Raw genomic sequence first — 25329 nt, forward strand, 5'->3', positions numbered from 1 at the left:
CTTGGTTGGCCCTGGGCGGCTGGGCAGCCAATATCTGAGTCTTACATGTACCTCAGGCTGGCCCTGGGAGGCTGGACATCCAACATCTGTGGCTTGCCTGCACCTTGGTCCGGCCTTGGGTGACTGGGGGGCTGAGGGGACTGGGGGATTCCAGAGGCAGGCTCGTGGCTATATGCACTGCCATCTTTGACCAGGCAAAATATTTTAAATTTTGAGCAGCAACATTTTGATTTAAGAGTTTTAGTTTCAGAGAGGGGCTATTTCTTTTCTCATTCATTTTACTGCCCTTTGGCTGTAAAATTAATTGCATGGTGACTTGTATGAATATTTATCACCATCATGTCAATCATATCAATTGAATGGAAACTTTGTTTTTGAATATATATGTATTAGAGGTGTGTATGTTGATAAAAATAATGTTACTCATATTCCAATAAGGTCAAAGTAGATGAACATGACTCATATTGTTATTTTAGAAACTAGAGGCCTGGTGCACAAAATTCATGCACGAGGGTGTGTGTCCCTCAGCCCAGCCTGCACCCTCTCCAATCTGGGACCCCTCAAGGAATGTCCAATTGCCCATTTAGGCCCGATCCTACCAGGCAGTCAGACATCCCCTCACAATCCAGGACTGCTGGCTCCCAACTGCTCACCTGCCTGCCTTCCTGATTGCCCTAACTGCTTCTGCCTGCCAGCCTGATCACCCCTAAACACTCCCCTGCCAGCCTGATTGATGCTAACTCCACCCCTGCAGGCCTGGTCACCCCTAACTGCTCTCCCATGCAGGCCTGGGTCCCCCTCAACTGCCCTTACCTGCAGGCCTGGTTGCCCCCAACTTCCCTCCTCTGCTGACCTGGTCACCCCTAACTGCCCTCCCCTGCAGGCTTGATCACCCCCAACTGCCCTCCCTTGCAGGCCTGGTTCCTCCCAACTGCCCTCCCATGCTGGTCATCTTGTGTCCACATGGGGGCAGCCATCTTTGACCACATGGGGGCAGCCATCTTGTGTGTTGGAGTGATGGTCAATTTGCATATTACTCTTTTATTAGATAGGCTAGAGGCCTGGTGCAGGGGTGGGGGCCAGCTGGTTTGCCCTGAAGGGTGTCCCAGATCAGGGTAGGGGTTCCCTTGGGGCGTGGGGCGGCCTGGGCAAGGGGCCTATGATGGTTTGCAGGCTGGCCACACCCACCAGCGACCCAAGCAGAGGCCCTGGTATCTGGGATTTATTTCTATAATTGAAACTTTGTAGTCTTGAGCAGAGCCAAGACTCCTGCTTGCTCCATGGCCACAGCTATTTTTGTTGGGGTTTATTTATCTTCTATAATTGAAACTTTGTAGCCTTGAGTGGAGGCCTAGGCTGGCCAGGGTGTGTGGAAAGCTTGGCTTTCTCCATCACCAGTTTCAGTGCCAAGGATGTGTTGTTTTGTGGATGGAGTCTTTTTTGTTAATGTAAAAATGTTATTGGTTAGTTCTAATATTTAGCTTTATTATTAAGGATGTTGGGAAATGTTATCTTTAATAATAAAAGCATAATATGCTAATTAGACCAGACATCCTCTGGACTACCTTCTGGACGAAGCCAGGGCTGCAAGGGAAGCCTGGGTCCTGAGTGCCAGAGGGAAGCCGGTGCCGGCAAACGGGGTAAGGAAGGCCTACTCTTGCACAAATTTAGTGCATTGGGCCTCTAGTCTGTTTATAATTAACACTAGAGGCCCAGTGCACAAAATTCGTGCACTCAGGGGGGTTGCTCAGCCTGCCCTGCACCCTCTCGCAGTCTGGGAGCCCTTGAGGGATGTCCGACTGACAGCTCAGGCCCACTGCTGGACATCCTTAACGCTGCCATGAAGGCAGAAGAGGCTCCCACCACCACTGCTGCACTCGCCAGCCATGAGCCCAGCTTGTGGCTGAGCAGCACTCTCCCTGTGGGACCGCACTGACCACCAGGGGGCAGCTCTTGCGTTGAGCGTCTGCCCCCTGGTGGTCAATGCACATCATAGTGACCGGTTGTTCTGCCATTCAGTCAATTTGCATATTATCCTTTCATTATATAGGATAAGGATTTTACAGTGGAATTCACATTTTAAGGAAACTACTATTGATGCATATTAGGGAAACTTAAAAATTCTTCTTTTACACTAAATCACATGAATATATGTCTATAAAGATCTAATAACTCAATCTGAGAGTAATTCAAGGAACCATGTGTGTCAGTCTGAAGTTCTAGGTGGATTAAATACTAAAAAGGTATCTATCCAATAGTATGCATGGTCCTTCCAGCCCAAAGCTCCAAAATGGGGGAATTAGAAAAATCCATTTTGATAACAAACCCAGGCATTCCTTAAAACTGAGACTCTGATGGGCTTTCAAACACTTCCCAAGAATGGTGATTCAGCAATGTCTTAATGAGCTGTTCACATCTGAGAAAGCATGGTGAATAGTTAGTTAGGTAGCAAAAGTGATGGGAATGCTTTTAGTTTTGCTGCCCTTAAGAATAATAATTTCATCTAAAATTTTATTTTTAGGGGACGACTACCGAAACAGAAATAAGGAAGAGACGGTCCAGTTCTTATCACGTTTCCATGGATTTTTTGGAAGATCCTACAGCAAGGCAAAGAGCAATGAGTTTAGCAAGTATTTTGACCAACACCATGGAAGGTATGTCAAAAGCCTTACAGCATAGCTACTTGGTGGTACTTTGGTAACGATGAAAAAAATAAGTCTATAAATTCCAAGAAAATTCTTTCTGACTTAATACCACATCATCAGTATGTCTTTTACTACACATATATTCCGCCATCTATTATAGATTTTTATATTTAGTCTACAGGAAGCTACTGCAAACTCAAGATATACTTGGAATACTACTTTCATAGAATAAATACTGAATCGTTGAAATTTGTTGTGCGCATGACACTGAAAGGAGTGTAATGATAAATGCTTATTTTTAGAATGATGCTAACCCATTTGAAATGCATTAACAGCTTGAGAAACAGGTTATAAAATCCTCTGATTTAACCAGAAATGTAAATGAAAACTGTAAATCAGGGTTTGATATAAATCCTTTTGAAGCAAAGTTTTCAAATTTTTGTAAATCTACTTTTGCCTCTCTCTGACCAGAGTACTATATTAGCCTTCTCTGCAGATTATGTCTGAGTAGTTAACATATTGTTTAGAAATCTGGTTCTGATGAATAAAGATTTGGGGGACAACTTGACCTGTGACCAGTTCTTAGTTCTGCCATGGATTAAATGTGTTAGCTTATGACTCTAAACTTCAGTCTCTTCATCAATAAAATGTGGATAATGATGTTTAGGTATAAGGTTGTTGTAAGAATTAAATGGGGCATCATATATGAAGCACCTATGTACCTGGCATGTAGAAGGCAGTCAATAAATATTATTATTATTCATTGTTTTATTTTTGTTGTTTTTGTTCATTTACAAGTTTGTGCCTATCTATACTGTAAGTGAACTGGAATATCTACTTCAAGTATTTGAAAAATACTTCATATAAAATATATTCTATCCTCCTCCCTTATTCTCCTTTCCCCTTTTCTCCTTTCCTCTTGTATAATCCAGCCCTTTCCACCCTCCCCAGATATGTGTGCGTGTGTGTGTGTGTGTGTGTGTGTGTGTAGATGTGTCAAAGGAAAAAACAGATGGAGTATGAGAGATGAGTAAGAGAGAGAGAGAGAGAGCACACATTGTGCACATGATTTTATCTTTAGTTATAGTTTCACTTATTATTGGATAGGCTCTAGGGATAATTACTTTTCAGTCTGAATGGAAAAACCCCATGATACTAACAGCAGTACCGAAAACCTAAACGTCACAGCCAGAAGAAGCTCCCAGTGCAGATGGCAATATATATCACAGACATGTCAGCATTACAACACCCACTTTTCGTAATGTCCTAATGCAGTATCAGAAACCTCTTCACTGATTTCCATGGAATATTAAACTCAGTCCATTCTTCCCCAACCTCGCCTGCGTTAGCTTGCACTCCCTCTTCCCCCCCAGCTGCCAGTAGCTTGCTCCTCCCTGTCCCTCCAGGTAAATCTTTTGAAGATTCTCTGGTCTTCTGCTCCTTGCCATAGCAAAACCACTGAGAGGAAGCTGCCAGTGGTTCTGCTACCGATGTCAGCAGCATGTCTGCTCCCTAAAGCAAGAAGTAGAGAAGGAGACAGGGTAAGTCTAAACCAACAGTCCTACTTTGCACTTCTGATAGCATTAAGTTTGAGCTAACGTACGAAATTACTTAGAAAACATCAACCCACCACAAGATCGAACTAGTCCACTAACTAAGATACGGACTTCAACATTAGGGCACCCAGATCACCCTCCATGGGAATGTGGCTCATGGGGTCTCTTAGGGGGGAAAGATGTCCTGGAAATAAGTGTAACAGAGGAAGCAGGACACTGAGTGTTTGGTTTTAATACCTGCAAAGCTTTTGACCTTATGTTTTGTTTTTGTTTTTTCGAAAGACAATGGCTACGTTTTATTTGTTTTTCATTGGCTGTATAGAATAAAAAGCTTACATTTTACTCAATTATTTTTAAAAACCTTGAATGTGGCATTGATCCAAGCTTGTTGTTAGCAATACTTAGCATGCATATGCATACCAGAGCTGTCTTTTATATATAGCCTTTGTTGTTGTTGTTCTTAATAATGGAGGAAAGGTTTCTTAGGTGGACGTAATCTGTTTATTTCGGGTTCTTTTCTTCTAAGTCTAATTATGATTTAGTTTACTTTCCCTTTTTATGAAGCAGCTTGTTGATTGGGCTGGCAACTTTTGTTTTCCTTCCTTTGAATTACAGCCAAGCCTCCATTGTCCAGGGTAATGAATAGCCTGTTAATGAAACTATAGGAGATGAGCAAAAATGAACTGCCTTTCAACTTTTTCAAAATCCCAAGCCATACAGAAATGTTTCCTGGTCACAGCCTTGGGAAGGATAGTGGGAGGGTGAGTTAGGAGCACCTGAGGAATTGAGCTGGGAAGTCTCAACTGGGCTGTCGATGATTCTCAGTGTGGATAACCCACACAGGAATAATGGAGAGCTGGCTGTAGTTCTTTCCTGAGTGCTTTGTTGTTTCAAAATAGAAAATTCTCCCTCATTTGGCATGAATAATTGAATAATTTTACTTTAGAATTTAACAGCTTTGCTACACTTTTTCCTGGAGTCGAGATGAATAATACCGGCTGAATTTCCACTTTTGAACTTTTCTCTGATGTATTTATTTTTTTCTGCACGATTACTGTTTGCTTCTGTTTATCTAATAAATGACAAGTAGCATTTAAAATAAATTTGCTCTGACTTGCTCTGACTGTACACAAAGAGATTTCTTTGTTTCTCTTTTGTGATTTACTGTAAATGATAATATATATTTAATCTCCAGCATAACCATAAGGTTACTTGGGAATGTTAAAAATAACTACAAAATAACTAGTGCATAGTAATTATATTAATATTTTTCCTCTGATTTACAACTCAACTATTCTTTATTGTTTACAAAATTGCATGTTAAAAGAAATACAAATAAACTGTGCACTGGAAGAATTTCAATACCTAAAATGACAGTTGAAGAATCCACTGAGTATGGAATTCTGTTAAAAAATAATCAGAAAATTAATTTATTTTAAGGAAGTAGTAAACTTTATATCATTTGTTAGTAGTGAATGTTTATCAGCAGGACAAAAACTCATTACCTATGATCGTGTTTGTTTATTTTATATGCTGTTTCTTCCCTTGCAAAGTTTAGCTCTTAATGAACTATACCAAGTTTAGAGATATATTCCAGTTGCCACAGTAGTAATACCAAAGTGTCTTACCAGAGTCAATTATGCATAAATGAAAAAAGAATATTTCTCTCTACTAAGAAGTGATGGTCTCATTCAATAGAGCAGGCAGTAGAATACAACAATGATTTTGTCAGAAAACAAGTTCTGCATGCTGTTTCCACTCAAGAGTTGATTAAGAGATCATCTTACCAAAGAAAGAGTAGATAATTTCCCACTTCTAATTTTCTAAAATTCTTTTCCAGTATTTACCAAGTTTCAGTATTTTTAGTATCCTCTTAAAGATCTGTGCATTTCTGAACTCTTTCATCTATTATTTAGTTAAAGTCCTTTTTGAAAAGAATGTACTTAAAAATAAATAAATTTTAACATGAAATTTTATATCATAAGTTTGGTATAATAGTTATACATTTTAACATAAAAACTATTCCATAAAATTTATAAATTCTACATATTTCCCACTTAAAATCCTCTTGCATTTTAGCAGTAGTACATAAATCCCACTTTGTGAAACATGGATTTATTATATAGTGAAGATCCACAAATCTAGTATAGTTTAATATACAGCCTATCTCTAATAAGTTTAATTAGAAACTTTTTTACTAAGACTGGTGACACTAACAAAACTATTTTAATGAAAGACCCACAAAACATATGTAATCCAAGAAACTGAGATTCAGCATTTCTGATAAAGGTTTGAGGGACATCTCTTAAGAGTAATTCTTTGATAATATATGTGTATCTCGCTCTATCTGGAACGTGGAGGAGTTTTCAGCATCCTTAATGAAAGTTCTACCTATTAATTTCTTATACCTTTGAAGATAATTATCAGACAGTTTAACACTACAGATAGAATCTTGGAAACTATGCTTAGCCAAGAATTTGAACAGTTTACTAGTTTTTCTGTGCCCATGCCTTCCATGACACCTAATCCATTATAAGTGTTTTCCTGCTCCATCATCAAATTAACCCATTTAATAACTTTAGGGTGTTTTTTTTTTTCAATATCACTTTCAATTTAAGCCAAAGACTGCTTAATAGAAAGTAAACAGTTTTCATGAGTAGTCTAACTTTTTTCTTCCAGAACTTGAAGAATCCAGGCAGAAATGCCCACCCTGCTGGTATAAATTTGCTAACCTGTGTTTGATTTGGGACTGCTGTAAACCCTGGTTAAAAGTGAAACATCTCGTCAACCTGGTCGTGATGGACCCATTTGTGGACCTGGCCATCACCATCTGCATTGTCTTAAATACACTCTTCATGGCCATGGAGCACTACCCCATGACGGAGCAGTTCAGCAATGTGCTGTCAGTCGGCAACCTGGTAAGGCTCACTGAGTTCTTCTTTCAATGGACTTAATGATTGTTATAATGAATTTTATTCTCACACTCAATGAATATCAACTCTCAAATTAAACATGAATTTATTGGTTGTGTATACCTGGACAGAGAAAGTTTAGCTTCCCTTTTTAAATAACAAAAATATATCACCAAATGAAGGAGTGCCAAAAAAATTCAAAGATTTTATATACAATTTGATTTAAAATTAAATTTAAATTGCCCATTTGTTAGAAAGATGATTATGAATTATGGAGGATGTTGATCTATGATTTTTTAAAATCCTGATGTATTTTTCAAGTATTTAGAATAGATTTTTAGGACATATATACTTTTGCCAAACAAATTATAAAATATGCCAAGTTAGATAATTTTATCACTTATAAATACGTTAAGGTGGATTCTTTGTGGTAGGAAATATGATATAGTGGTTATTCTGTTTAAATTTCTTCTGTAAAATTAGGAATTTATAAATGATGATTTTTGCATATATTTTTACTCTGGCTACATGATAGAGTGATAGAAATGAAAGTAAAGTGGTCTTTACAGACAAACAAAAGGAATACACTTAAACGAAAATATATAAGAGGCTTATAAGCTCTCGTGCATTTTCCAACTTGATATATGAACATAAAAACAGGTTGTATATAGATATTAAATAATAGATTCTAAAGTACAGTTTACAATGTTTTTAGGATCTGAAGTAACCACTGTGTTTTTTATTATAGTAAGACTGGTCGAGCCAATGATAAAGTTAATATATGCTGACCATTTGTATTATTAGGCACTATGCTATGTGGTTTATATGAAATCCCTCTCTTTAGGTTCCCACAAATTTACTCTTAAGGTAGATACTGTGATTGTCTGCATTTTACCATTTGGGAAACTGTACCCATGAGAAATTGATATAGTGGTGGAAGGTGTGAGCACTGTATCATAGACTGTGAAAGCTATTTCAGAGACTACTGTAAGTTATCGTCAATAATCACAGATCTTTAGAGGAGGGAAGAACAATAACATTACCTCGTTCAAATTGTCATCTACATAGGAATCCCTTGAACATTATCTCTAAAATATGAGCAAGAGATTAAAGAAAGCTTTGTGGAGGTGGATATTCAGAAACAACCCAAGTAGGCTTAAGCAAAAATAAAGAGAATCCATTAACTCAAGTAAGTAAAGTCCATTTGGGCATAGCTCCATATTTTAACCTGGCTAGATTCAAGTTCTCAGTCAATGTCATTGGGAGTCAACTTCCTGCCCTAATTTTTCCCAGTATGTTTTGTACATCTATGACTGGGTATTTCTATTGATGGCATTCTACACAACCTTTATCCTACCAACATAGGTCCTATTAGTACTTCCTAACTAACAGTTTTAACAGGAGCCTAAGAGTTGGTTATCATTGGCTGGATTGGAGTTACGGCACTATTTCTAAGCCAGTCGTGACTCTGATTCTAGGGTTAGCATGCCTATTTGGTAAAATAAGAACCCTGTCTTATCACTGAAGACAGAGTAAATAAAAAGAATTATGAAGAAAAAAAGTAGGTCTGTTATTACCAGAAGAAGAGAAAGTAGTTGCTAGAAAGACATAGTAACAAATGGACAATTCATAGGTGGGACTAGTTTTATGTATTAAAGAAGGTAAATTTGTATTTGAGGTGAATTATGGAGTAGTAAAATAGAGAGAGACAAGATACACATTCGCCTCAAGTTCATGTGGAATATTACCCAGGGTAAGCTATATTTTAAGTCATAAGACAAGCCTCTTTGAACTTAAAAAAGATAGAAATCATATAAAGTACATTTACTGACAAAAACAGAATGAAATCAGAAATCAGTAACAGAAATATATTTGGAGAATTTACAAATATGTGGTAATTAAAAAACATATTCCTAAGTAACCAGTGGTTTAAAGAAGAAAAAAGGGGTGGGTGGGTGGTAAGAATAGATTATGGATTGTAGTTTCTGAATACCCACCACCACAATCCATAATCTATCCTTACCCCTTAAGAAACTAAAAAAAGAAGCAGAAACTAAACCCTAAGCTAACAGAAGAAACAAAATAATAAAGAGTGAAAATGAATGAAATAGAGAATAGGAAAACTAGAGAAAATCGAGAAACTAAAAAGTTGATTCTTTGAAAAGATCAACAGAAATGACAAGTCTTTAACTAGACATACAAAAATAAAAGACTTACTAGGTGTACCGGTTAATAATGTGGATTTTTTTCAATGGATGGAGTTACATATATGTTGATATATATGTGACTTGATATGTATGCTATTTTCTTGTATTGACAACAAGCTTCAAAACTTCATATGTCAAATTTGCTGAAGGTCTTAACATCATGATATTTTTACACTTAAAAATGTCAAATTTCATGCCAAAAAGAGAGCATTTGTGGGAAGTTATAATTCATTACTTTATTTTAAAGAAAAGTGCTGCTGAATACTTTGGAAAGCTTATGGTGAACATGCTCCATCTCAAGATATTTGTGAATGCTGGTTTAAACACTTTAAAAGTGATGATTTCTATGTGAAAGACAAAGAACATCCAGGTCAACCAAAAAATTTTGAAGACCAACAATTATAAGAATTATTGGATGAAGATGCTTGTCAAACTCAAAACAACTTGCAGAAAGATTAAACATTGCTCAACAAACAATTTCCGATCATTTACAAGCAATGGAAAAGGTTTTAAAGGAAGGAAAATGGGTGCCACACCAACTGAATGAAAGACAAATGGAAAACCGAAAAGTCATCAGTAAAATGTTGCTTCAACAGCACGAAAGAAAGCCTTTTTTGCATCGAATTGTGACTGGCGATGAAAGTGGTTTTATTTTGAGAATACCAAATGCACAAAATCATGGGTTGATCCAGGTCAACCATCAACATCGACTGCAAGGCCAATTGAGAATACCAAATGCACAAAATCATGGGTTGATCCAGGTCAACCATCAACATCGACTGCAAGGCCAAATCACTTCAGAAAGAAGACAATGCTCTGCGTTTGGTGGGATCAGGAAGGTGTGATGTATTATGAGCTTCTAAAACCAGGTGAAACCATTAATACTGATCACTACCGACAACAAATAATCAATTTGAACCACGCTTTGATAATGAAACTACCAGAATGTTCCAGAAGACACGGCAAAGTAATTTTGCTTCATGATGACGCACCATCACACACTTCAAAACCAGTTAAAGACATGTTAAAAGATGTTGCCTGGGAATTATTAACCCACCTGCCGTATTCACCAGACCTTGCTCCTTCAGATTACCACTTGTTCTGATTGATGGCACACGCACTTTCTGAGCAGCACTTCAAAACATACGAAGAAGTGGAAAATTTGGTCTCTGAATGGTTTGCCTCAAAACAAGCCAAGTTCTATTGGGACAGTATCCACAAATTACCTGAAAGATGGGGAAATGTGTAGCTAGCGATGGACATTACTTTGAATAAAGCACTTTTAATGTTTCTCTTGAAATTATCATGTTTTCTTTGATTACAAAATCCACATTATTAACTGGTACACCTGGTAAATCAATAACATCGAGAATGAAGAAGGAAGAGGGAATTTCACTATAAACCTTATAGAAATAAAAAGGAGTATAAAGGCAAGTCTAGGCCAAAAGAGTTTTACTGGTTAATTCCACCGAATGTTTTAAGAATTAGCACCAAGCCCTGGCTAGTGTGGCTCAGTTGGTTGGAGTGTTGTCTTATACACTGATGGGTCTTGGGTTTGATTCCCATTCAGGGCACATACCCAGGTTGTGGGTTCCATCTCCATCAGGTTGTGTACAGAAGGCAGCCAATCAATATTTCTCTTTCTCTAAAATTTAAATTAAAAAAAAAAAAGAATTAATACCAGTTCTTCACAAACTGTCTCCCCCCCCCAAAAAAAAAGGAAATTAGAAGGGAATACTTGCCAACTGAGTTTGGGATTTGAAGCCAGCCAAGAAAAGAAATTGGACAAATACTTTGGGCTTCCCTTTGAAACCCAAGATGGCTACACTTTAGGAGTAAAAATTATGTCAGAGAACCAGAAGTTTGAATTAGAACAAAGAGTAAACCAAAGCAACCCTACCCTAATTAAATATAAAACCAAGGTACTGTAAGTTCCAGGTGGCCAACCTATAATTTAACTGCCTGCTAGAAAAATACCAATACTCTCCAATGGAAAATAATTGAATCAAACATCGCTACAACACATCATTCACAGCACATACAAGATTATGTATTATGTGAAGAAATAGGTAAATGTGACTCACAGTTGTGAGGAAAAAAACACTCAATAGAAATAGAACCAGAAATGACAGAATTGATAGAATTAACAAAAAAGAATTTTAGTGGAACTATTATTAAAAAGGGGTTTTAAAGGAGCTATATATGTTTAACAATTTGAAGGGGGAAAAGGATCAGAAAGAATAAACAGATGGAGAATATAAACATATAAAAATGAAAACTATAAAAAGCAATCATCTAGACATTTTAGAGCTGAAAGGTACAAATTCTAAAATGAAAAACTCACTGGATGTTTTACCGGTGCCCTGGGTTCCTGGGAACTCCCATGATAGAAATCAAGAGTGTAACCACAGAATCAGGACTCAGGCAAAGGTTTATTAAATATATGGTGCTTGCAAGGGAAACAGTGTCCAAGGGGGAAAGAAGTGGCTGCTGCTTCCAGAACAAAAGCCGGGAACAGTTTTAAAAGGGTTGAGGCAGGAGCCTGAAGTCTAATATTTAGAGGCAGGGACTCTTTGGCACCTCTGCAGTGGAACTACATACTTCTTCCTGCCTGGACTGTCTCATTAGCATATTAAGTCTCCACCCAGGTGTGTGTTTTACTGTTGTAAAGAGGGTAAGGTCACCAGGCAGTCATTCTGGGGCTTACCTGTGTATGCATTAAGGTTTAAAAATTCCCTTTGCCTGATAAAGTGGTATCTGGTATAGCTGCAGGGTTTGAGGGGCAACTGAGAGAAATTATAACTTTTCTAGCAGAGGCTCAGCTTGTCAGAAGAAAGGGTTGTTAAACTTAAAGCAAATCAATAGAAATGATCTCATTTGAACAGCAGAAAATAATGAAAGAAAAAATGAATTTGAGTCTCACTAATCTGAGAATACCATTGAGTGGCCTATTCTATATATACTAGAAGCCCAATGCACAAAGATTCATGCTAGAATGGGCTTTCCTTTTCCTGGCTGCTGGCACCGCCTTTCCACTCTGGCCCAGCCCCTTTCCCCTCATGCCCCAGAGCCACCTCTTTCTGCTCTGCCCTGCCTTCCCACGCTGCCCAGAGGCCCTGAGAAACGGGGCTGGGGCAGAACGCAAGCATCCTGCCCCCATCACTCGGCACCTGTGTATGCAAGTTAACCGCCATCTTTGTTGGGTTAATTTGCATATCACTCCTGATTGGCTGGTGGCATAGGGGAGGTATGGTCAATTTACATGTTTGTCTATTATTAGGTAAGATAAAAGGCTAATATGCTAAGTGTCCAACTGTCTGAGTAGTTGCTATGATGTGCACTGACCACTAGGTGGCAGACGCTCAACACAGGAGCTGCCATGATGCGCACTGGCCATTTACAGAGTAATGGCACTGCAGACCTGGCACCCACAAACACTTGGCTTCCCACAAGTGGGACACAGGCCTCACCATTACCCTGAAGCAACAACACACCAAATCACAGCTGATGCTGTTGAGCTGAGACTTCATGGTGCTAAATGTGGCCCACAGCCTAGCCCCACCCAGAAATCATGGCTGTGGGCACCGGTAACGACGTCATACAGCAACGCCTGGCTTCCTCTCCCTAGGGACTAGCCTCCTTGCAGTTTCTTCAGCCCAGGAACACAACTTGCTTTATAGCCAGGTGGAAACATTTACTGTTTAATCAAATAGCTGTGAAGCATTTTCCCATGCCTCATCTCATTTGATCCTCACAGAAGTCCTGGAGTAGGTAGATAGGAGACTTGGTAGAATACTATCTTTTTTTTTTTTCATTAGCTGGAAAATGGAGATTTAAAAAGCTTAGAAACTTGACCCGGCTGAAAAGAAGTAAGAAATGGTGGACCTTGAAAATGACTTCAGGTTTCTCACTGTGCAGAATATAGTCAAACACTGTTGCAGTTAAATATTTTACCCTTTGTTTTCCCTGCATGATCTACAATAATAATCTGCTTGGTGTTTATATTTACTGGTGTTTGTGTTGCTGACAATTACCTAAAAGAGAAGTTGGGGTGCTTCAACTGGGCTGGAAAATTTTTAGCTAAATCAGAAAGCAGGTCTAATTAAGCAAGTTTATCCTATCAAATAAAAGAGTAATATGCAAATTGACCATACCTCCGCTACACCAACAAGCCATGCCCACAAGCCACGCCCACCAGACAATCAGGAGCGAGTATGCAAATAAACCCAAAAAAGATGGCTGCAGCCATGGAGAGCAGGAGGGAGGCTTGGGTTTCTCCAGCAATGGAGGAAGCCAAGCTTTCCGCCTGCCCTTGCCGGCCCAGGCCTCCACTCAATGCTACAAAGTTTCAGTGATAGAAGATAAATAAATCCCAACAAAATGATGGCAGCCACAGAGCTGGAGAGAGCAGGAGGCTTGAGTTGCCCCCAGAGATGCAGGAAGCCAAGTTTCTACAGCCCTGGCCTGCCTTGGCCTCTTCCACTCAAGGCTACAAAGTTTCAATTATAGAAGATAAATAAATCCCAACAAAAATGACAGCAGCCACAGAGTTGGAGAGAGCAGGAGGCTAGGGTTGCCCCAGGCGATGGAGGAAGCCAAGCTTTCCGCCTTCCATGGCCTGACTTGGCCTCCACTCCAGGCTATAAAGTTTCAATTATAGAAGATAAATAAATCCCAGATACCAGGGCCTCTGCTTGGGTTGCCGGAGGGGCCGTGGCTGGCCTGCAAACCACCACAGGCTCCTCACCCAGGCCACCCCAAGCCCAAAGGGAACCCCCACCCTGATCCAGGACACCCTTCAGGACAAACCAGCTGGCCCCCACCCATGCACCAGGCCTCTAGCCTATCTAATCCTATCTAATAAAAGAATAATATGCAAATTGACCATCACTCCAACAAAAAGATAGCTGCTCCCATGTTGTCAAAGATGGCTGCCCCCCTGTGGACACAAGATGGCCACCACGAGATGGCCAGCAGGGGAGGGAAGTTGGGGGCAATAAAGCCTGCAGGGGAGGGCAGTTAGGGGTGACCAGCCCAGCAGAAGGAGGGAAGTTGGGGTTGACCAGGCCTGCAGGGAAAGGTAGTTGCGGGGGACCCAGGCCTGCAGGGGAGAGCAGTTAGGGTCAAACGGCTGGCAGGGGAGCAGTTAGGCATCAATCAAGCTGGCAGGGGAGTGGTTAGGGGATGATCAGGCTGGCAGGCAGAAGCAGTTTGGGGCAATCAGGAAGACAGTTAGGCGAGCATTTGGGAGCCAGCAGTCCTGGATTGTGAGAGGGATGTCCGACTGCCCATTTAGGCCCGATCCTACTGGGATCGGGCCTAAATGGGCAGTTGGACTTCCCTTGAGGGGTCCCAGATTGGAGAGGGTGCAGGCTGGGCTGAGGGACAACCCCTGCCCCCTGTGCACAAATTTCGTGCACCGGGCCTCTAGTAAGATTATAATGGAGCTGAAAAATTCACATCACCTGATGATGTCATAGTTATATTATTGTGATAGCACATTGCATTACATTACACAAATACCATTCTGTTGCAATTGCCAACAGTTTTCAATATAATGATATGCTGAACAGGTTTGTAGCCTAAGAGCTGTAGGGAAACTGAATTTGTTACACAGAAATATGTCTCTCTTGCATAAGGATTATTTTATTTTAAACTAGTTAATTTTAAGAAACAGTAGACAAAGGGATGAAATAGAACCCTTTGCAAAAGACAATTACATTTGTAGAAGAATTTTCCATTTGTAAGGGTGCCTCCCTGCTATACCACAATGAGAGGGAGACGTTAGCTCTAGAAATTCTTATCGATGCAGATGCAGAACACAAGGACTTAAACTTGCATAACAACCTTACCCCTGTTTACTGTGCTTTTCCTGTTAACCCTTCAAAACTGACTCCCCTAATCTCCAACATCTTCTTTTGTCTCTAGCTGCAGATGGTATTTAAGGTGGTGGCTTCAGCCATTTTGGTTTCCCTGGGTGTCCTATGTATACATGCTATTAAATGTTTGTTTGTTTTCTGTTAATTTGTTTTATTACAGAAATGTCTCAGCCAAGAACCTAAAGGGTAGAGGAAAAATTTTTTTCTCCCCTACAGAGCAATAGGCTATAATATACAGCGTGGGTGTGTCGTAGCCTGTATCACTAGGTTTGTGCAAGTGCACTCTTTGAGGTTCACACAACAACAAAATTGCCTTAGGACACATTTCTCAGAATGCATGCTTGTCCTTAAGCAGCACATGACTATAATACACAGGGACTAACATCTCACTGGAGACAATTAAGGCTCTAAAAAAGAAAGAAAAAAAATTAAAAGTTAATTTTAAAGGAAGGGCCTTTCATTTGATCTTTATATTTTATACATATAAGGATCTTTTAAAGCTAAAAAACAAAATATCATTTGATAAAGTTGTGCACAAAGAAAATAGAGAATGGAAAATGCTGCTTCTAGTGGCTGGACATTATTATTTTTTTTAATTTAATAAATCTTTATTGTTCAGATTATTACAATAGTTTTTCCTTTTTCCCCATAGCTCTCCTCCACCTGGTTCCCACCCCACCCTCTGCCCTTACCTCCCCTTCACTGTCCTCACCCATAGATGTACAATTTTTGTCCAGTCTCTTCCTGCACCCCCCATACCCGTTTGCCCCTGAGAATTATCAGTCCACTCCCTTTCTATGCCCCTGATTCTATTATATTCACCAGTTTATTCTGTTCCTTAGATTTTTAATTCACTTGATTTTTAGATTCACTTGTTGATAGATATGCATTTGTTGTTCATAATTTTTATCTTTACTTTTTTCTTCTTCCTCTTCTTAAAGAATACCCTTCAGCATTTCATATAATACTGGTTTGGTGGTGGTGAACTCCTTTAGCTTTTTCTTATCTGTGAAGCTCTTTATCTGACCTTCCATTCTGAATGATAACTTTGCTGGGTAGAGTAATCTTGGATGTAGGTTCTTGCTATTCATCACTTTGAATATATCTTGCCACTCCCGTCTGGCCTGCATAGTTTCTGTTGAGAAATCTACTGACAGTTGTATGGGTGCACCCTTGTAGGTAACTAACTGTTTTTCTCTTGCTGCTTTTAATATTCTCTCTTTGTCTTTTGCTCTTGGCATTTTAATTATGATGTGTCTTGGTGTGGTCCTCTTTGGATTCCTTTTGTTTGGGGTTCTGTGCGCTTCCTGGACTTATAAGTCTATTTCTTTCACCAGGTGGGGGAAATTTTCTGTCAGTATTTCTTCAAATAGGTTTTCAGTATCTTGCTCTCTCTCTTCTTCTGACACCCCCATAATTCTGATGTTGGTATGCTTGAAGTTGTCTCAGAGGCTTCTTACACTATCTTCAACTTTTTGGATTCTTTTTTCTTTTTGCTTTTCTGGTTGAGTGTTTTTTGCTTCTTTGTATTTCAAATCTTGGACTTGATTCTTGTGATCCTCTAGCCTGCTGTTGGGTCTCTGTATAATATTTTTTATTTCAGTCAGTGTATGTTTAATTTCTAGTTGGTCCTTTTTCATATCTTCGTGGGTCTGGTTAAATTTATCGGCCTTTTCTAGGAAATTCTTGAAAAACCTTATAACTGTGGTTTTGAATTCTATATCTAGTCATTTATTTTCCTCCATTTCTTTTGTTTGTGATCTGTTACTTTGTCTCTGCATTTTCGCTGCTTCCCTGAGTTGGTAGGGTAGCTTTGTGTGCTAGGTGTCCTATATGGCCCAGTGGGTCAGCCTCCCCAGTCACCTGAGGTGGACACTCTTGATGTACCCCTTTGTTGTCTGTGTGTACAGCCTTGTTGTAGTTCAGTCTTGATTGTTGTTGGTATCACTGGGAGGAATTGACCTCCAGGCCAATTGGCTGTGAGTATCAGCTGTGTCTATGCCAGGAGACCTGTGCTGGAGAGAGTCTTATAGGACCAGACTTGCAAAATTGGATGGGGTGGAGTCTCAGGGCTGAGCAGACAGTCTTGGCTTCCCGTCAGCCCTGCCCTTGCACGTGCGCCTCCAGTCCTCTTCCTTCTGGGTCTCCCCTGAGTTTCCGCCTGACAGTCCAGATTCCCCCAGGCTTGCCCGGAGCTGGGGTTCAGTGCAGTTGGAACTGGGGTTCAGGGCAGTCAGGAGCTTCCGACTCCCTTCCACTAGGGAGAGCTAGCGGCAACCTCAGCAGTCAGTCTTCTCTGAGCATACTCACGTGCGCACGTCTCCAGACCCCTGCCCGCCGTGGCTTCCCCGAGTCTCCTAGTCTCTGTTTGCCTTTCTCTCTACCTGACAGTCCAGACTCCCCCCTATGAGCCTGGGTCCACAGGGTTTCGCCCAGAACTGGGGTTCAGTTCAGTCGGGGGCTTCCTTTCTTCTCCTGCCAGAGAAAACCAGCCAGGCACTCAGCCGCCTTCCTCTCTGTGCGTGTGTCTCTGTACCTCAGTCCTTTGTAGCTCCTCTGATTCCCCGTGTGCTTTCCTCTTTCCTTCTAGTTGTAGAATTTCCACTCAGCCAGCTTTCCTATGGTTCTGGATGATGTCTGTTCTGTCTTTTAGTTGTAGTTTTGAAATTGTTGTGTGAGGCAGCAATTTATGTGTTTATCTATGCTGCCATCTTGGTTTCTCTCCCTGCATTATTAATTTTTATTAAAAAAAATTTTTAGCATTCTTACCATCTGAAAGGCGAGTGATGACCATGTTTATTACATAGGGTTGTTAAGTGCATTCTTAGCATCAGCCTTGCCTGTGGGGCCATGGGAGAAAACTAACTATTAGGTAAGCATTTGGTGAGTTTTTGGAAGGCTAGAGAGATCAAAGGCAGAGTCAGGCAGTTAGCCACAATGAGTTAGCCAAGCCTTTCATATAAGAATGTAAAAATAAGAATATTAATTTTATTATCTTAACTCATGTGCTCTTCATCACTTGATAAACCTTAAACATAAATAAACAATTAAATATTGATTTGAATACAAACCATTTGAGGGAATAGTTTGCTGGACTTAAACTGATTTTTAAAACACAGAATTATGATTTGTTGGCAGTAAATTACTCAATAATTTTTTTTTATGTTGTTAAGATTATTCACTCATGTAATGAATATTTCTCACTTAGGTTTTCACTGGGATCTTCACCGCAGAAATGTTTCTCAAGATCATTGCCATGGATCCCTATTATTACTTTCAGGAAGGCTGGAATATTTTTGATGGTTTCATCGTGAGCCTTAGTTTAATGGAACTTGGTTTGGCAAATGTGGAAGGATTGTCAGTTCTTCGATCATTTCGGCTGGTAAATTAATTGGAAGTATCCATAATATTTTTATAATTCATTTAATTTGTTTTCACTCTTTCTAATAACCATTATGGTATTTTATATGGTCACAATATTATTTGAATACATTTTAATAACAAACCAGATTGCTCCAACCAACTGAGCCACGGTTAGTCTCAAGAACGTGTTCTGAAGTCTGTTTAGAATTTCCCTTACCACTTTCAAATTTCACATTTGAGTAGAGATCTTTAGCGCTGTGTTCTTTTCCCCCCATCTTCACAGAGAGCTGTGGATATAATTTGAAGTCAGAAGAATGCAAAGAAATAGAATAAATGTTAGAAATTATTCCATAAAAGTAAATATGGGCAACTATTTTTTAAAAATGTTTAGCAAATCGTTGTGATAATGTGATGCAGTTTAAGAAAATAGGAAGCATAATATCATTAGCATCTTGCTTAGAATGTCAGGTATTTTTGCATTAATTATCCTCTGAGAATAAATTAAACATTATGGTACTTACATTTGATTCTTTGAGTCACTTAGATGCCATTAAATAATGTACTACCATTGGCCTGACATTTGTTGAAGCATCAGAAATAAAATGTTGCTGCTGTTTAACCATAAACGGTATTTTAGAGGCCTCTATGAGCTAAAACAAAAATGAGTCAGGCACAGTGGTGGAGAGCCATTTACACATTCTAATGAGTTGTTGATTAATTAAATCACTGAAGACATAAAGGTTGACAAAATGCAGCTTTTACTTAAGTCCAAGTATTTCTTCTTTGAATATAATAAATCTTTAATATATAGCTTAATATTACAGTAAGCTAAAGATACAGTAAGATTAAAGCAATCTAAATTTTTAAAAATTAGTTGTTTTTCTCTTGTACATTATGTAATTTGCTTTAATTTTATCTGCATCTTTGCATTTTAGCATGATATTTTAAATACACTGAAAAAATATATCCACTTTGAGTTTTTAAATATTGAGAGCCTCTACTTCTCTGAAACAGTCTTAGTTAATTAATTACCATTAAATCTTAAATACCTCAGTTCCTTACAGAAAAACAAAAGGAGTATTATATGTGCTTATGTAAGATTCCGGGGAACTTGGTGTATCTATTTCCAAATGAATAGTGCCCCATGATAGAAAAATAAGCTGATAACATATGCTAGATAATAGTTTGACACACAAATAATTCATCACCCTACAATTGAGACATTGGAGATTTTCCACATAAACAGATTTATAGATTCTTTAGAAGACAGGACAGTAACAGCTTTCTTGATTTTGTTCCCAGCTCCGAGTTTTCAAGTTGGCAAAATCCTGGCCTACCCTGAACATGCTAATTAAGATCATTGGCAATTCAGTGGGGGCTCTGGGTAACCTCACCTTGGTGTTGGCCATCATCGTCTTCATTTTTGCTGTAGTCGGCATGCAGCTTTTTGGTAAGAGCTACAAAGAATGTGTCTGCAAGATTTCCAGCGACTGTGAACTTCCACGCTGGCACATGCATGACTTCTTCCACTCCTTCCTGATTGTGTTCCGCGTGCTGTGTGGAGAGTGGATAGAGACCATGTGGGACTGCATGGAGGTCGCTGGCCAAACCATGTGCCTTACTGTCTTCATGATGGTCATGGTCATTGGAAACCTAGTGGTATGTAAAAACGTTTTTCTCATTTTCAGTAAAATCTAATGTAACCATATATAAAACTATGTTTAACTGTTGAATGTTTTATATGTTATTTTTTGTATCAAGGCCAGTTCCAATTCTCAATTATTCATTATTTCAGGAACTAGGTATAGTTTATACTACTGAAATCCACATAAGCATTTTTATTTATTTATTTTTGATTGATTGATTGATTAAGTTATTACATATTTGTCCTTATCTCCCCATTGCCCCCCCCCCCCACTCATGCCCTTACGTCTCTGGTGCCTATGTCCATTGGTTAGGCTTATATGCATACATAGAAGTCCTTTGGTTGATCTCTCCCCCTTACCCCTGCCCTTCCCTCTGAGGTTTGACAGTCTGATCAATGCTTCTCTGTCTCTGGATCTGTTTTTATTCATCAGTTTATGTTGTTCATTATATTCCACAAATGAGTTAGATCATGTGATATTTATCTTTCTCGGACTGGCTTATTTCACTTAGCATAATGCTCTCCAGTTCCATCCATGCTGTTGCAAATGGTAAGAATTCCTTCTTTTTTACCGCAGTGTAGTATTCCATTGTGTAGATCTACCACAGTTTTCTAATCCACTCATCTGCTGATGGGCACTTAGGCTGTTTCCAAATCTTAGCTATGGTGAATTGTGCTGCTATGAACATAGGGGTGCATATATCCTTTCTGAATGGTGTTTCTAGTTTCTTGGAATATATTCTTAGGAGTGGGATCACACATAAGTATTTTTAGAAGTGTTTTAATTATTATTTTTTTTCTTATTGAGATACAATTGACACATATAACATTTTTTTTCACATCATATGGGTATGTGCCAATATAACAAGGTTTCAGGGAGGCATATCTCACACAAGAGCATGAACACCCAATCATCATGCTTATGAACTACAAAAGGATCTATAACGAACTCATATGTTTTGAGCCAAAGTTGTTCTTCATCACTAAAACCTCCTATTAGTCATGGAGAAGGCCATTTCTGGCTTTTATCTTTCAGTTCTTATGCTAAAGCATGGAAGAATTACTAAGAACAACCACTCATTTCATTTATAAGTACTTGGAGTGTTTCAAATTTGAGTTTTCCACAAATTGAAGTTTAAAAAAAAAATAGTGATCCTCTCAGTCCATTAAGAGTACATGAAGTCTTAGTGCCTAAAACTAGAGTATGAGCAAATAACATTGACTCAAGAATCACTTATTATCATGTCTCTGTAAAATGAACCATGCCCAGCACTTCTGTACTGAGTCCTGGAGGCCTGGGAAAGATGATAGGAAAATAAATGTAGCACAGTGATAATACATTTGCTCGAACAGAAGTAAAAATAGAAAGTATCTAATACATGTGAAAGATATAAAAACAAAGTGCCATATGTCAAGTTCCCAAAATGGAAAAATTGCTTTAGAAAGACAAGGAAAGGTTTTGTTAAGAATTTGGACTTGAAATATCTTTAATTGAGTTGTAAGTTTTGACTTGGTAGGAAGAAAGGTTGACATATCTATTTTGAGTTTTCCAGACATAATAGCTCCCCAAAATTTTACATGAATCAAAATATGTTAGTATTCTTTTCACACACTCATACCAATGAGGCCTATTTTTGGAGATGAGATTTATAGACTAATTACTGGTCTTATTAATGGAAATACCTTTATTCCACAATCTTAAACTCAATGTTAGCATCATCATTATTTTATAATAAACATTTATTTGTAATATTTTCAACCATTGTATAAATATAGTGGCCTTGATTTTCTGAGCCAACAAATAAATAATCTGGTTTTTGATCTAGTAAGTGGTATATATTTTTCCTAATTTGGCAAGTTATCTAGGCAGAAAAATTGGTATAAATACATAAAAACCAAAGCATATTTAAATATATTAGAATCATCTTTGGTTTTAAAAATAAAATGATAATAAATTATTATTGTCCTAGAAAATCCAGGTTACACGAGCAAAATAGTTTGCATCCCAATTAAAACTTCTTTTTTTTCTTTTTCACTGTACTATTATCTATATAACTAAGATTTATCTTTTTGAATGAAACTTAATATAGCTACATTATGCAACAATGGCTTCAGTAATTTTGCAATGACTAAAAAGGAAATTATGTTAATAGCATCATTTTATATTAGCCAGTTATTTATTTCATTCACTTTTTTTTTCAGGATAGTTGATGATGAGCTAGAAAAAAGAAATTAAGTTTATGAAAAAATTAAGTTTAAGAATAATTTTAGAAAACTTAAAGTCAAGAACCATGAAGTAACAGAATGTTTTGATCACCTAATTTCCTATTGTGTTTTAGGTTCTGAACCTCTTCCTGGCCTTGCTTTTGAGTTCATTCAGTTCTGACAACCTTGCTGCCACTGATGATGATAATGAAATGAACAATCTCCAGATTGCTGTGGGAAGGATGCAGAGAGGAATTGATTATGTTAAAAGAAAAGCACATGAATTTATTCAGAAAGCCATTGTTAGAAAGCAGAAAGCTTTAGATGAGATTAAACCTCTTGAAGATCTGAATAACAAAAAAGACAGCTGTATTTCCAATCATACCACCATAGAAATAGGCAAAGATCTCAATTATCTCAAAGATGGGAATGGAACTACCAGTGGCATAGGCAGCAGTGTAGAAAAATATGTCGTGGATGAAAGTGATTACATGTCATTTATAAACAACCCCAGCCTTACTGTGACTGTACCAATTGCTGTTGGAGAATCTGACTTTGAAAATTTAAATACTGAAGAATTCAGCAGCGAGTCAGATATGGAGGAAAGCAAAGAGGTAGGAGTTTTTAAATAAGAAGATATTTTGGTATTAAGCTTTAAAATATCAAACTATTTAAAAATTATGTTTTCTTTCAATAAGAAAATAGGAAATATCAATTGATACATTTTATATGGCAAATTGGTGATAAATCAATGATATATTAAAATATAGCTAGACAAGTAATCTTCTGACTAATTTTTCAAGTATTTACTATTTTGAATTATTGATAATATTAATATGAATTTTTCTAAGTATTTAAATATAAATTTAGATTTGTAAAAATGCTTCAGATTATCCACTTTCTTCCTTATAATTATCCCAAAATGATGTGTTTTTTTATATGTATCAAAAATACTTGGTGAGAAGGTAAGTTCCAATTCTGATTTTGCTATATTCTTGGCTCTTAGGAAATACTTCATAAAATGTGATTTTATTTAGTTTGCATAAGCATATTTATTCATGGAAAATCTGATTGTAATCTTGGCTTGATATTAATATATACTTTCATATTTTGTGAAGTAAATAATTTTTTAAGGACGTGAAGATATTGATGAGGAATCACACTGAAAAATATTTGTAACTCTGAGCCCAGTGCCTGCATAATATTTTATAGAATGTAAAATTGTGCATTTAACAACTACAGTAAGAGTCTGGGTAGTTTAAAGTATTCTTTGATTTACCACAAGTATGAGTATCAGAGTATGTTTTTGTTTGTTTATAGGTTAATATGTGCAGAGTTGGGGTAAAGAGAAGAAGGAATTGAAATCCTCAGTATTTAACTGTTTACATATACAAAAATATGGATGGCTTTCCCAGTAACAAACGCTTGCATAAATAAATAAAAATACCAACCAAAACCAAAGTTTTATCTTTGTCATTTGAATTGATTGGCAGGGAAAATAAAGACCTCTTTTACTGTTCTCATTCTAAAAAAGAAAAATGACTTGGGGGAATTTGAAGCATTAAAGTATAAAATTTAAGTAGTGGAACAAGGTATAATTAGGAATCAGTTAACAAAAATTATTAGCAAAAATATATTTATAAGAAGGGAACTTTAGATATTTCAGTCAGTATTTCTATATGTATTCCATAAAGAATATGCCATTTTCTATTCTTTCTTGTTTATAAGATAAATAGTATTGCTAATTCAGGAATTAGGTAGAAGTAGATGTTAGCATAAATTCAGGAGAATTTTAAATATAGGTACTAAAATTAACATATATAAGTAACAAAGTTATAGCTACTAGTTTCACAAAATAACTGATGAAATTCAAGGGAAATATTTTAAAACCTTATAGCCCAAGGCAAAGAATCGCTGTAGTTAGTTAGTTGAAGTGAAATATTTACTAATAAGACCATTATTTTAAGATTGAATATCTTAAGATATGGTTAATAAAATTTTGGATAAGCATAGTTGATTGGTCTATGCTGAAAGGGTAGGGCCTAATTTTTGGTATTTATATCACTAGAAGCTGAAGTCAGTGGTTAGAAAATAAAATTGGGTCATTACATTTTAATATCTATTCCCCTTTTGTTGTTTTGACATTATTCCTAACAATTAATATTTCCCTTATTGAAAGGGAAATAAATTTTTATTTTTATGTATGCTTAGAGTCTTATATAAACTAAGAATGAATTATAAATAATCAAATGTTGCAGCCCTCAGTCAGTTTAAGCTTTTGGCTAAGTTTGAGTATTTTTTGGGGGGTAGGTAATTTGACATCCAGTCTTCTTTATTCAGAAATTTTAAAGCCTCAAGCTTCTCCAAAAGAACATGTATTGTGCCTCCCCTCAAAGCATTAGGTTTGACATTAAAGGAGCTGGGCTTATAGCAGGAAAATCCAAACTGTCTTCCCAATTTTTCCTGTTATCATTAAATTTGTCATTTGTTCTCTGTATGAGTTAAGTACTCCAAAATAATATATGTGAACTCAGTACTTTGGAATTGGAGGCAGACAACTGATCTTCCCATTGTAAATAAAATTATTTTATTGCTTCAGCTAATGGAGTCTTCTCAATAACTTCCCACCGTAGAGATTGTTACCTGGGTGTTAAAATGTATTATTTGGAGAATTTTTCAATTATGGCTTCATTTCAAACTTCATAAATATAAACTCATAAAAGATTAGGCAATAGTTTAGGAAGGGAATATGTGCAGGCTTTAATCTTTTGGTATTTAATGTGATAGGTCTATCACTAGGAAACAAAAGAGAATTGAAAAAACCCCAATATTCCCACCTGAAATATCTGTTTTAGTCTTCAAGTTATTTTTATCTTGTCCTTTTCTTAGCTGGTGGGATGGGATTATGCTGTTCAAT

The 25329-nt window shown here is 37.6% G+C and overlaps 1 protein-coding gene and 1 non-coding gene across 8 annotated transcripts in view; one reads left to right on the forward strand and one right to left on the reverse strand.

Annotated features, from left to right (window-relative positions):
- Positions 1–25329, forward strand: part of SCN2A (sodium voltage-gated channel alpha subunit 2) — a 90612-nt gene that overhangs the window by 23371 nt on the left and 41912 nt on the right. For all 7 annotated transcript variants that reach the window (XM_054722817.1, XM_054722820.1, XM_054722814.1 and 4 more), the window contains exons 12-16: positions 2522–2654; positions 6881–7119; positions 18408–18581; positions 19865–20221; positions 22547–23026. In XM_054722817.1, coding sequence (XP_054578792.1) covers positions 2522–2654; positions 6881–7119; positions 18408–18581; positions 19865–20221; positions 22547–23026 — 1383 coding nt within the window. The remainder of the gene's footprint in view (positions 1–2521; positions 2655–6880; positions 7120–18407; positions 18582–19864; positions 20222–22546; positions 23027–25329) is intronic.
- On the reverse strand, positions 21047–21146 carry LOC114230538 (small nucleolar RNA U13). Its single transcript, XR_003616451.1, has one exon. It is a non-coding gene; the product is annotated as a small nucleolar RNA U13 (small nucleolar RNA).

Source organism: Eptesicus fuscus, chromosome 11, assembly GCF_027574615.1.
Source record: "Eptesicus fuscus isolate TK198812 chromosome 11, DD_ASM_mEF_20220401, whole genome shotgun sequence".
NCBI classification, from domain to species: domain Eukaryota; kingdom Metazoa; phylum Chordata; class Mammalia; order Chiroptera; family Vespertilionidae; genus Eptesicus; species Eptesicus fuscus.